The sequence below is a fragment of the Sapajus apella genome, unplaced genomic scaffold (genome assembly GCF_009761245.1).
Source record: "Sapajus apella isolate SASKATOON/1434 unplaced genomic scaffold, GSC_monkey_1.0 scaffold121, whole genome shotgun sequence".
Classification (NCBI taxonomy): Eukaryota; Metazoa; Chordata; class Mammalia; order Primates; family Cebidae; genus Sapajus; species Sapajus apella.
Window position 1 is genome coordinate 4,910,810 of NW_022437061.1, and position 10,312 is coordinate 4,921,121.

The 10,312-nt window shown below is 54.1% G+C and overlaps 1 protein-coding gene, 3 non-coding genes and 1 pseudogene across 4 annotated transcripts; 4 read left to right on the forward strand and 1 right to left on the reverse strand.

Annotated features, from left to right (window-relative positions):
• Window positions 1–15: 15 nt before the first annotated feature.
• LOC116538614 lies at window positions 16–5,313 on the reverse strand (annotated as a pseudogene).
• A 994-nt stretch (window positions 5,314–6,307) lies between these two features.
• LOC116538613 (60S ribosomal protein L7a-like) lies at window positions 6,308–9,532 on the forward strand. Its single transcript, XM_032261094.1, has 8 exons — window positions 6,308–6,669; window positions 6,993–7,113; window positions 7,629–7,778; window positions 8,063–8,203; window positions 8,387–8,466; window positions 8,720–8,850; window positions 9,113–9,182; window positions 9,367–9,532. The coding sequence occupies exons 1-8, from the start codon at window positions 6,490–6,492 to the stop codon at window positions 9,469–9,471; spliced, it is 978 nt and encodes a 325-aa protein (XP_032116985.1). The 5' UTR covers window positions 6,308–6,489; the 3' UTR covers window positions 9,472–9,532.
• LOC116538641 lies at window positions 7,474–7,548 on the forward strand. Its single transcript, XR_004263720.1, has one exon. It is a non-coding gene; the product is annotated as a small nucleolar RNA SNORD24 (small nucleolar RNA).
• Window positions 8,246–8,317, forward strand: LOC116538640. Its single transcript, XR_004263719.1, has one exon. It is a non-coding gene; the product is annotated as a small nucleolar RNA SNORD36 (small nucleolar RNA).
• LOC116538639 lies at window positions 8,576–8,648 on the forward strand. Its single transcript, XR_004263718.1, has one exon. It is a non-coding gene; the product is annotated as a small nucleolar RNA SNORD36 (small nucleolar RNA).
• Window positions 9,533–10,312: the final 780 nt, after the last annotated feature.

The window sequence follows — 10,312 nt, forward strand, 5'->3', positions numbered from 1 at the left end:
CATCTCAAAAAAAAAAAAAAATGTTATTGGCAGATCAACATAGGGACATGGCTAATATTTATGTATTCATATTTTATTTTATTTATTTTTAAGACAGAGTCCTGCTCTGTCGACCAGGCTAGAGTACACCTACTTCAGCCTCCCAAAGTACTGGGATTACAAATGTGAGACACCACGCCTGGCCCAATATGTAAACTTTATGTTCTCTGGGAACAGATGTGCTAAGTTGTCAGCACCTGCATTTAGCAGTCAGTATTTGGGGCATAGACTCCCTACATGACCTGGGACTGCTGGCTCCACAGCTGAGGCAAAACTGGTGCTGATGCTCCTGGGGCAGCCACTATCCCTGAGGGCCCCTGGACAAAGCAGCTGTGAGGCCACAATTCAGCCTGCCTTGCCTTGGGGTAGGGAGGGAGGGAGCCTGTCCACCACCCTGCAGCAGAGTAGGATGCAAACCCAGGACAGATGTGCCAGGCTTCCCATGCCTTCCCCAACAGTCTCTCCGCTTCACCTACAGGGGCTTCCAGGCCAGCCTGTGTCCCCTCCCGCAGGCATCCTGTCCACACCAGTGCCCCCTGGTGGCCTTACACAGCTCCTGTGGCAGAGGCAGTTGCCCCCTGGTCTGTACATCACCTTTAAGCAGCCAGGGCTGGGAAGAGTTTCCTCTGCCCCTGCCTGCTGGTGCCACAAAGGGCGCTCCCCTCCCCGCCCCACCCCGCATGAGCTGCACCTCTGTTTCCGCCACTGGTTCTTTGCTCTTTCTGGCTCTGACTCTCCTCAGGATGCTACTCTGTGCCCAGGACGGTTCTGAGACTGAACAAGGGCAGGAGCAAGGGAGGCAGGACGCAGGAAAGCCAGGGCCCCTGCCTGCAGGTAGGAGGCAGGTGTGGACCGTCACAGCTGCAGGCATGGGAAGGGCTAGCTGTGGTCCTTCACCTGCATCCTGGCTGCCGAGAGGATTCCCCGTGTTAGAGGTGGGAACGCCTGCCGGAGGCCACCTGGCTGATGTAGGAAATGCTGTCTCCTGTCTGCTGAGTTAATGAGTATTGGGGACCAAAGACTCCACCCACAACGACCTGGAAAACTCTAGAACTGCTGCAGCTGGCAGTGCCACTGAGCCCAGGGCAGGAAAACGAAGCCACAGGCCACGCTGGCTCTAGACATCTGTGGCTCCCAGCATGGCCATTGGGCAGAAAGGGGCATTTTCAATCCACCACTAGGAAGGAAAAGTTTGTCCAGGAGAAGGCACAAGATGACACGGACTTTGTGTCTGCTGGACTGAATCTTGATTTTCTAAGCTAATGGGGTCAGAGAGGAAGGCCTTCCTGTCTCCAGCCTAAGATTCCCCCTAGGTAAAAAAACACGTGGACTCTGATTTCTCAGGTACTGCCAGCTCAAAAGGTTTCGGGCTTCTGGCTTCTTATGTGGCCCCAAGAGGGTCAGGATGATGGGTTTTGACCCTTCTGCATCCCTGGGGCCCAGCATGGGCCTGGCAAATAGGCTGCCTCCAGCTCAGTGGATAAGGCTGAGAAGGTCAGAAATTAGAACTCCAACAGCTTTCAAGGCCATTCCCTGCCAGGGCTTCATCCCCGACAGTCCCATGACTGTCCCGGCCTCCACACTGGGATTTGGTGACATACACATGGAATTGCATCCTTGATGCCCTGGACATAGGTATGGACCTGAGTGCCCAGGAGGGGCTGGCCCAGCCTTGACCAAAATCTCTGAATATGGATTCAGAAGCTAACAGCACAGCACTGGCCCAGAGGCACTGCCTGAGGAGGGATGCTCTCAGCAAGAGGCCCTGCAGGGGATGCCGGCGAGGCCCTCCCTTCTCCAGACTTGGCCTATGCAACTGGTATGAGTCCTGTGGCTTTCATCACACTGCACTGTGGGAAAGGCCCAGGGCCCCAGCAGACGTTTGTGAACTATCTGTAGATCAAATGTTCTGGCCAGGAGCTCTGCTCTGAAACCCAGGCACAACTCCACTGCCAGCAAGGATTTGAAAAAGCAGAAGGCCCTTCAGAGTCAGGCCAGCCTTGCCTGCTGGCCAGGCCCAGGTAGGCAGGCTCCCACTCTGCACGGGGAGTCCAGCTCTATTTGTACCTGGATGAGTAATACTCCTCCTCCAGCTCGTAGAGGTCAATGGAGATCTCATCCCGCAACATGATGAGCTTCTGGTCGCGCTCCTCCTGCAGCGCGCACAGCTGCTGGTTGCGCTGGTTGATGGTCTCGTTCACAGAGGGGACATCGTTGAGGATCAGGAACTGCTTAAGGTCGGACACTAGCTTCATCAGGGACTCACCGGCTCAGACCTGTGGCCATCAGAACCAGGGTGGGCACAGGGTGAGGAGGGACAGCGGCCCTGCCCTCAGGTGGCTGACGCTGGGCAAGTGATGGCCTCTCTGGGAGCCTCTGCTTCATCTGCAAAGTGGGACTCGATCCCTGACCTCCACAGGTTCATTTGTGAGAATTAAGTGAGAAAACTAGGATGTCAGTTCCAGAGGGCAGGCCCTCCCCTCCCCTCAGCCTCTGGCTTCCACTCTTGCAGGACTGGCCTCCAGTCCAACTGTGCAGGTGCACATTCTGCTCATTACAAATGCAAACCCCACAGATAAAGCTGCAATCCCTCCTGCCTCCTGCCCCGGGTAAGGGGTGACACAGCTGCCAGCTGGGCAGGGCTCCTGTGGGACCTTTTCCAGTGCATTCTCTGCCTTGGATGTGAACCTGCAGGAATATCTGCTTATTGTGTTTCTCCTGTGATCCAAAGGAATCCAATGGCGCCTACAGTTCCGTTCGGCTGTTTGCCTTTTCACTCACAACTGACCTTAGGAACTTGTGAGTTAGCAGCGAGGGCTGCCCTCTTCCTGGCACCTGCACAGCTACAAGATGGCATGGCTGGCTCTCTGCCCAGGCTTCCTCCAGGTACCTCATGTACAGACAGTCTCCTGAGAAATGATTTGCCCCCACCTCATTTTTTAAAGCATCTCTACATTCGCCTCCTTCTGCTCCTTCTCAGGGGAAGAGCAGACCAGCCCCAGACCCCCCTACCTTCAACCCAGGAAACCCCGGCGGGGACTGATGCTCCTGGAGCCTGGGCTGTGCCCTCCACCCTGGCCACTCACGATGTTGGTGGCTGCACGTGCATCTCGTAATTGTCCTGTTCACCTTGAGTTGCCCGTGACACCTGTGTCTCATCCTCAATCTGGGGGCAAAGAAGAAAATGTAGAATCAACCCAGCCAAAACATCCCACCCCGGCTCGGCCCAGCCCAGCTGATGGTAACTGTCATCTGCCCGGGATGCCCACACTAGCCACGACCTGTCTGTGGTACCTTCTACAGACCTGAGTGCTGTCAGCCAAACTCCTGGTAAGGTTCAATTCCACCTTCTCTTGTTCTGGTCATGGGAGACAACAGGCACCTTGCTCAAGACAAACGGAGGCCGACCCATGCCACTTGCTGTGTTCGGTGCAGGGATGGGGTCTTAGCTTGGCCCGGTCTTTTAGGGCTGTGGGAGGCCTGTTTGGCAGGAACTGTCATCACTTGCTTGGTATTTGGTAAACAGTTAAATGGATGAGTGAAGGGATGATGTATTTTTCTTTTCAGCAACTATTTCCTGATAACTTCCCAGGTGCCAGTCACTGTGTCACACACTTGACCACCATTAGCCCATGACATTCTCACAGAAGCCTTGCCTGCCACCCGTGGTTTATAGGTGGGCAAGCGAGGCTGGGACAACCAGTACAGTCAAGGAGTCTCAGACGGTGAACAGAGGGGCCAGGAGTCCAGCCAGTGCATTCGGCTAACCTGGACAGGGCTTCCCAATAGGCCTTTCCAGGGCTCAGCTCAGGGTGGGTGTCAGGTGCCCTCAGTAGTTAAGAGCCTGACTTTGTGAGTTCAAATCTCCTGGGCCTGGGTTTCCTCCTGAAATGGAGAGGACAATGGTGCCCACCTCAGTGTCCCCATGAAGATTCAGCGGAACGGGCCCAGACAGCCACACAAAGTGGCTTGACACATGGCGAGCACAAAGTACATGCTAGCTTCCAGGCTTACCATCACTGCTTACTGAGCCTGCCAGGTCTGCAGCAGCCAGAAAGGATACAGCCCAATCTGGTGCAGCTGTAACGATCAGCAGGCTTGCAGGCCCCAGTGCTGACCACTCCACCTGCCTAGAGGGACCCTGCCTTCTCCCCTCAGCCTGCTTGTCTCCTGCTCGCTGGATCTGTGCCAAACCCCGAGGTAACTGTTTAACACAGGTAAACTCACCAATGCAGGACCCCACCATGCAGAAGAAACCGAGGCACTAAAAAGTGAAATCTCCATCCAAACCCACAGGGACGTGGGGCCCCGGCAGTTCAGCAAGAGTCCCCCCGCGCTGCTTTGCCAAGACGTGTCATTATTTGATTGATTTATCTGCTGACCGGCTCCCTGTGCACTGGGTGCTTCCTGTCTGGAACACCCTTCACTCAGGCTGCTCAGTCCCTGGCCTCTCCTGTCTCCACCCCTCCCCAGACCCTGCTCCCCTTTGTGCCCCCTGCCCCACCTTGGTGGTCTTGATGATCTCAGTGAAGTTGTCCATGATGGACTTGATGTCATCCTTCAGCCGCTTGTTGTAACACTGCAACAGTGTCTCCTTGCTCTGGGGCAGAGCTCTCTGCTGGGCCATGGGAGAGCCTCAGGTGGCGCAGGGGCGGAGACCTGGACCTAGAGTGCAGGACAGACCCCTGAGTGCAGGCAGAGCCCTCAGCCACCCTCTATGGCCCCACCTTAGCAGAACACCCAGATTTCCGGGGATTTCTTTCTGCCAGATAAAGTCAATCACTGAAACACAGATGAACTCATTCCATCAGCAGTCATCTCAGGGGTTGCCGGGACTCTCCTGTGGCCCCGCCTCTGCCAGAGCAAGCTCATCCTAGAACTCCTGGCCAGCCCTCCAAGCCTTGTCCAGGGCTCCAGTCCATACTTCATGTCCAGGCCCACAGTGTGTCCCGGGAAGGCCTGCAAGCTCAACACCAGCTCCCTGTCCCTAGCCAGGGCATAACTTCTTAGCCTGTTGCCACCCTCGCCACGCCCTCCCATCTGAGGAGTCCTTCCAATCCGACCCCTCTGCACGGCCTGCATCCACGATTTCCTTCCACTCCTACTAAGGCTTCTGACCTCATCCCTGTACTGCTGCCCCCTCCCTCCAGTTTCCACGCGGCAGGGAAGAGGTCCTAAGAAGCTGTCATTCCGCCGGGCTCGGTGGCTCATGTCTGTAATCCTAGCACTTTGGGAGGCCGAGGCGGGGGGGAAAAAAAAAATCACCTGAGAGGTCAGGAGTTCGAGACTAGCCTGGCCAACATGGTGTAACCCCGTCTGTACTAGAAATACGAAAATTAGCCGGGCGTGGCGGCGGGCGCGCCTGTAATCCCAGCTACTCGGGAGGCTGAGACAAGAGAATCGCTTGAACCCGGGAGGCGGAGGCTGCAGTGAGTCGAGATCGCGCCACTGCACTCCCGCCTGGATGACAGCGCGAGACTCTTGCCTTAAAAAGAAAAAAAAAAAAAAAAAGCGGTCATTCCACTCCCTTGATTAACAGCCTTCATGGCTCCTCGGTGCGCCGGGACAAGGGGATCAACTCCGCGCGCCCCTCTGCCTCTGCCCTGCAGCCGCACTGGGCGGTCTCGGTGCTGGACCTGCCTGGCTCTTGGACCAGGTCTTTACGTACAGTGCTCCGCGAGGGCCTGGGGACCCCTGGGTTCGTGGCCTGACGCAAGGCCTAGCGGACTCCTGGACGCACTCGCGTTGTTTGAGCCCATATTTGGCGGGATGGGGGAAATACGTCACAAGTAGTAAAGGGACCCCTGATCCCAGCCCCCAGCCCCCAGAGATCACCCACCCCCGACTCCCGACCACACACCCACCACCACCTCCATCCCCACCCCTGACACACCTCCGTCCCCACCCGCGACACACCTCCGTCCCCACCCCCCCACCACACCCTCACCCCCAACCACAGCCCGCGCACCAGACGCCGCGTCCTCGGTGTCACCAGGGGCGGGGTGGACAAGTGCCTCCCCCCAGGCCGGGCCCGCCCTCCGCAGTCTCTCGGCCGGGACAGAGTCTTTCCGGTCGCGCCGGAGTCCAAAAACGTAGTCCGCCGTCTCAGCCTCTCCGCCCTGCGTCGATTTTTTGGTTTATAGGAGTCCTGTTGCTTTAAATATGAAATACCGCGCCGGCATCAACTCTCGCGATCTTTGAGGCCGCATACTTATTACCCACAGTTCCCTTTCCTTTCTTTCTCTTCCCGCCGCCCAAGATGGTGAGTGAGGCCTGGTTCCGCGATACGGTAATCGGGTCCCGGATTCACCCGCTGCCATCCTTCTCCAGGCGTGGCCCCACAGGGCCTCCTGCTCCCCCTAGCTCTAGGAGAGCTGTACCCGGTGTGGCACGGAGACATTGAGACGGACTAAAGCCCTGGGCGGCCGGGAGCGGGATGCGTTAGTTCCCATGCCGCTGGGCTGGAGGAGGAGAGCAGGGAGCGCCGCGGTGCGGGACTCGGACGGGGCCGAGGCGCCGGCAGTACTAGCGGCTTCTGGTTTTTCTGAGGGTCGCCCCAGAGGCTTTGACCAACGAGTCCGAGCCCGCTCCTGCTATTTCTGGAGCCTGCGGGGCCGCGGTTCAGACGCCATGAGTCTTGTACCAGGCGTCTCCTGGGTGGGCGACGGGAAGAGAGCGTGGCCTCGGCCTGGGCCTTAGCCGGGCTCCGGCCACTCTGGGTGCCGGGGGCAGCGTGGTCGTGCGGCTGATGGTAGATGCCCCTGTCGGGTAACAGCGAGGACGTTCCCAGCAAGCAAGAGCGCAGCTGCACAGGCTGGGGTGGCGCCGGGGGGCTTCAGGACGCAGCTCGCCGGCCAGGTTTGGGCAGGGGCCGTCGGTGCCCCTTGTTTTAAAGGAATGAGACCTCCCGACGAAGAAGGCGGCGGTTTAACCGGAATTTTCTTTCTGTCCAGCCGAAAGGAAAGAAGGCCAAGGGGAAGAAGGTGGCTCCGGCCCCTGCTGTCGTTAAGAAGCAGGAGGCCAAGAAAGTGGTGAATCCACTATTTGAGAAAAGGCCTAAAAATTTTGGCATTGGTGAGTAACAAACGGTAGAATGGAAACAACCTATGTTTTTCCCAGGGAAATGTGGTAATGGGATTGACTTGGATCTTGTAGGTTTCAGTGGGTGTGAAGTGGTCTCAGCCCTTAACCTGTGTCCCTTAGAGACAGGGGCAGTGATGGTGTGTGTGTCTTGTTTTCCTTGGGAGTTGTTCAGTGAGCATTTGGTTCAATAGCGTCGTGGCCTTGGCTTCAGCTTGGCCATTGGAAAACAAGTACAGTAGTGTTGTCCCAGCGAGGCCCTCGGACTGCGATTCTGCTGTACTTGGTGGCACCTTGGCTTCTTGTTAGGAAAGGCATCGTGCTCTCGAGAGCTCGCGTTCTCAGGTGTTTGTGTACAGATGATGTAAAAGAATATTTGCTATTTGAAAGATGTTGATGACGTTTTAAACCACCAAGATCGCTGATGCACCAGCACCCTTCTGAGTGGCCCCAAACAGGAACTTGACACGGAATTTGAGCCTCGGTCGATGTCGCCCTTTACTTCTCAGGACAAGATATCCAGCCCAAAAGAGACCTCACCCGCTTTGTGAAATGGCCCCGCTATATCAGGTTGCAGCGGCAGAGAGCCATCCTCTATAAGCGGCTGAAAGTGCCTCCTGCAATCAACCAATTCACCCAAGCCCTGGACCGCCAAACAGGTGAGGTTCTGTGGCATGGAAAGGAGTTTCTCAGGCAGGGACTGTACTCCAGCAGTTCCAGATCTGAGGCTTTTGGGTGACGGGAGCTTTTGAAGTTGATGAGTTTATTAAAATCAGTGATTGCTTATTTCATCCAGAACATGAGAGTCAATGGTTTGGTTTCTTGAACTGCAGTTGTCATTACATTATAGTTCTTACATACCAGCACAGCGATCTAGCATTTATATTAAGTGATAAGGATTAGAAGCTTGACTATAAGCCTAAACTGAAGAGTGTTTTACCAGCTTCCCAGCTGCTTAAGCTGGCCCACAAGTACAGACCAGAGACGAAGCAAGAAAAGAAGCAGAGGCTGTTGGCCCGGGCCGAGAAGAAAGCGGCTGGCAAAGGGGACGTCCCCAGTAAGAGACCACCTGTCCTCCGAGCAGGTGAGTAGACCCCACCTTAGGGTGAACACTGGGGGCAGGCTGTTGAAGTGATGTAGAATTTCTTCACCTGAAATGACTGAAGAGTAAAACCGAGCTTTTTAACACTGAGTCAACAGCTGGGCCCAGCAGCTTCTTGTGACCAGAGCAGGCCCCATGAATGCTCACAGTGATTGTGTGTTCTAGGAGTCAACACTGTCACCAGCCTGGTGGAGAAGAAGAGGGCGCAGCTGGTGGTTATTGCTCATGATGTGGATCCCATTGAGGTGTGTTTGCCTGTTGACTGCTAATCCAAGGGCTTCTGTTAGTGCCAGGAAGAGAGTAGGCCTAATGGCGAGGACAGTACTGACAAGGGATCCAACTCATGCGTGGCTCTTGCAATGATGTGAATCTCTCACTGAATTTAACCTTGAAGTGCAAATCCATGAGCTTTTTAACCCTGAGCACTTGCTACCAAGCTAGCTTTGAAATGTACTGCTTTTGGTGAAAATACACCGTTCAACTAATGCTTTCTTTTAGCTGGTTGTCTTCTTGCCTGCCCTATGTCGTAAAATGGGAGTCCCTTACTGCATCATCAAGGGTAAGGCAAGACTGGGACGTCTAGTTCATAGGAAGACCTGCACCACTGTCGCCTTCACACACGTTGATCCGTAAGTACACAGCCTGGCCCCAGACTTCGCCAGTGCATTTAATCCATGCCTCACAGTTGTTTTCCTTAAGGAAGTCTTAGTTTTAAGAAATAACGTTTATCTGAACTTTTGCCAGTGATGATTAAGAATTTCTTCACCTGAGTAAACCATGTGGTCACATTGCATCTCAGCGAAAGATTGTCTTGAGCTAAAAATGAAGACACATGTTCTAAAAGGGAAACAGAGGCCAAAAACCCACTTTTGTTCCCTCCTGCCTTATTAGGGAAGACAAAGGTGCTTTGGCTAAGCTGGTGGAAGCTATTCGCACCAACTACAATGACAGATACGATGAGGTAAGATCAGCTTTACACAAAATACTGTCATGTGCTAATCTTTTTCCCAAACAACTGGCTGGCTTAACTCATGAGCAGTTGTATTTGGCAATCAACTTGGAACAGCCAAACAGAACAACGCAACTAATAACCTTGAAAATCTCAGAAAACAGGCTAAGCTGACACCCTGTTTTTGTCTTTTCAGATCCGGCGTCACTGGGGAGGCAATGTCCTGGGTCCCAAGTCTGTGGCTCGCATTGCCAAGCTAGAAAAGGCAAAGGCTAAAGAACTTGCCACGAAACTGGGTTAAATGTAAATAACTGTTTCTGTAAATAAAAATAATTAATGCAAATTTTCCTTCAGCCAGTGTCTGTGGGTATCTTGGGTTGAATCTTGGGGTTAGCAAGTATAGCTTTTTTTTTTTTAAAGAGCCTCACTGTCTTCCAGGCTGGAGTGCAGAGGCATGATCTCAGCAACCTTTGCCTCCCAGGTTGACGATACACTGGTGCCTTAGCCTCCTGAGTGGCTGGAATTACAGGTCCACACCTGGCCGATTTTTGTGCTTCAGGTAGAGACGGGGTTTCACAATGTTAGGCTGGTCTCAGCTGTTGACCTCAAGTGACCCGCTGCACCCAGCCCTTCTCACCCTTATACATTCTTAAACCAGGCATTTTGCTCCTTAGATGTAATTTTCATGTTAAGTTTTACGAAAGTTCTTTGGACTGACCAAAACGAAGCCAGGATTTTATGATCAGTCATGAGCTCGTGCAAAGTAGAAGGCCCCGAACTTTTATTCATCCCAGTAGCACATGATCAAGCATAAAGGTAGTCTTTTCAAATACGTCATTATTCAGGGATAGGGCTTTAGCAGCTGGTTTCACACACCAGGTGTTCCACATACACATTTCTTAAACCACAGGTATGATGTAGCTGCAGAGAGTCCATATCTAGGTTGAAAGTGTTAATGGACTGCTGGCCTGAAGGGGAGAGAGCCAGAGGGCCGCCTGGGACTCAACGGGTTGACGTACTGCAAATGCTCCTTCCTCAGAGTGACTCTGGTTTGCCTTCCTATGGGTCCTTCAGGGACTGTATTATCTGCAAAGACTGTGGACTCAAGTCCACCGTCTGCTGCCTGCCAGCATCTGCACTAC

Bases quoted from the DNA above. Each gene is read 5' to 3' on its own strand.
- LOC116538613 (XM_032261094.1), top strand. From the start codon at position 6,490: ATGCCGCTGGGCTGGAGGAGGAGAGCAGGGAGCGCCGCGGTGCGGGAC. The intron at 7,779-8,062 runs GTGAGGTTCTGT...GTGTTTTACCAG, and splicing joins AGCCCTGGACCGCCAAACAG to CTTCCCAGCTGCTTAAGCTG. The intron at 8,467-8,719 runs GTGTGTTTGCCT...GCTTTCTTTTAG, and splicing joins ATGATGTGGATCCCATTGAG to CTGGTTGTCTTCTTGCCTGC.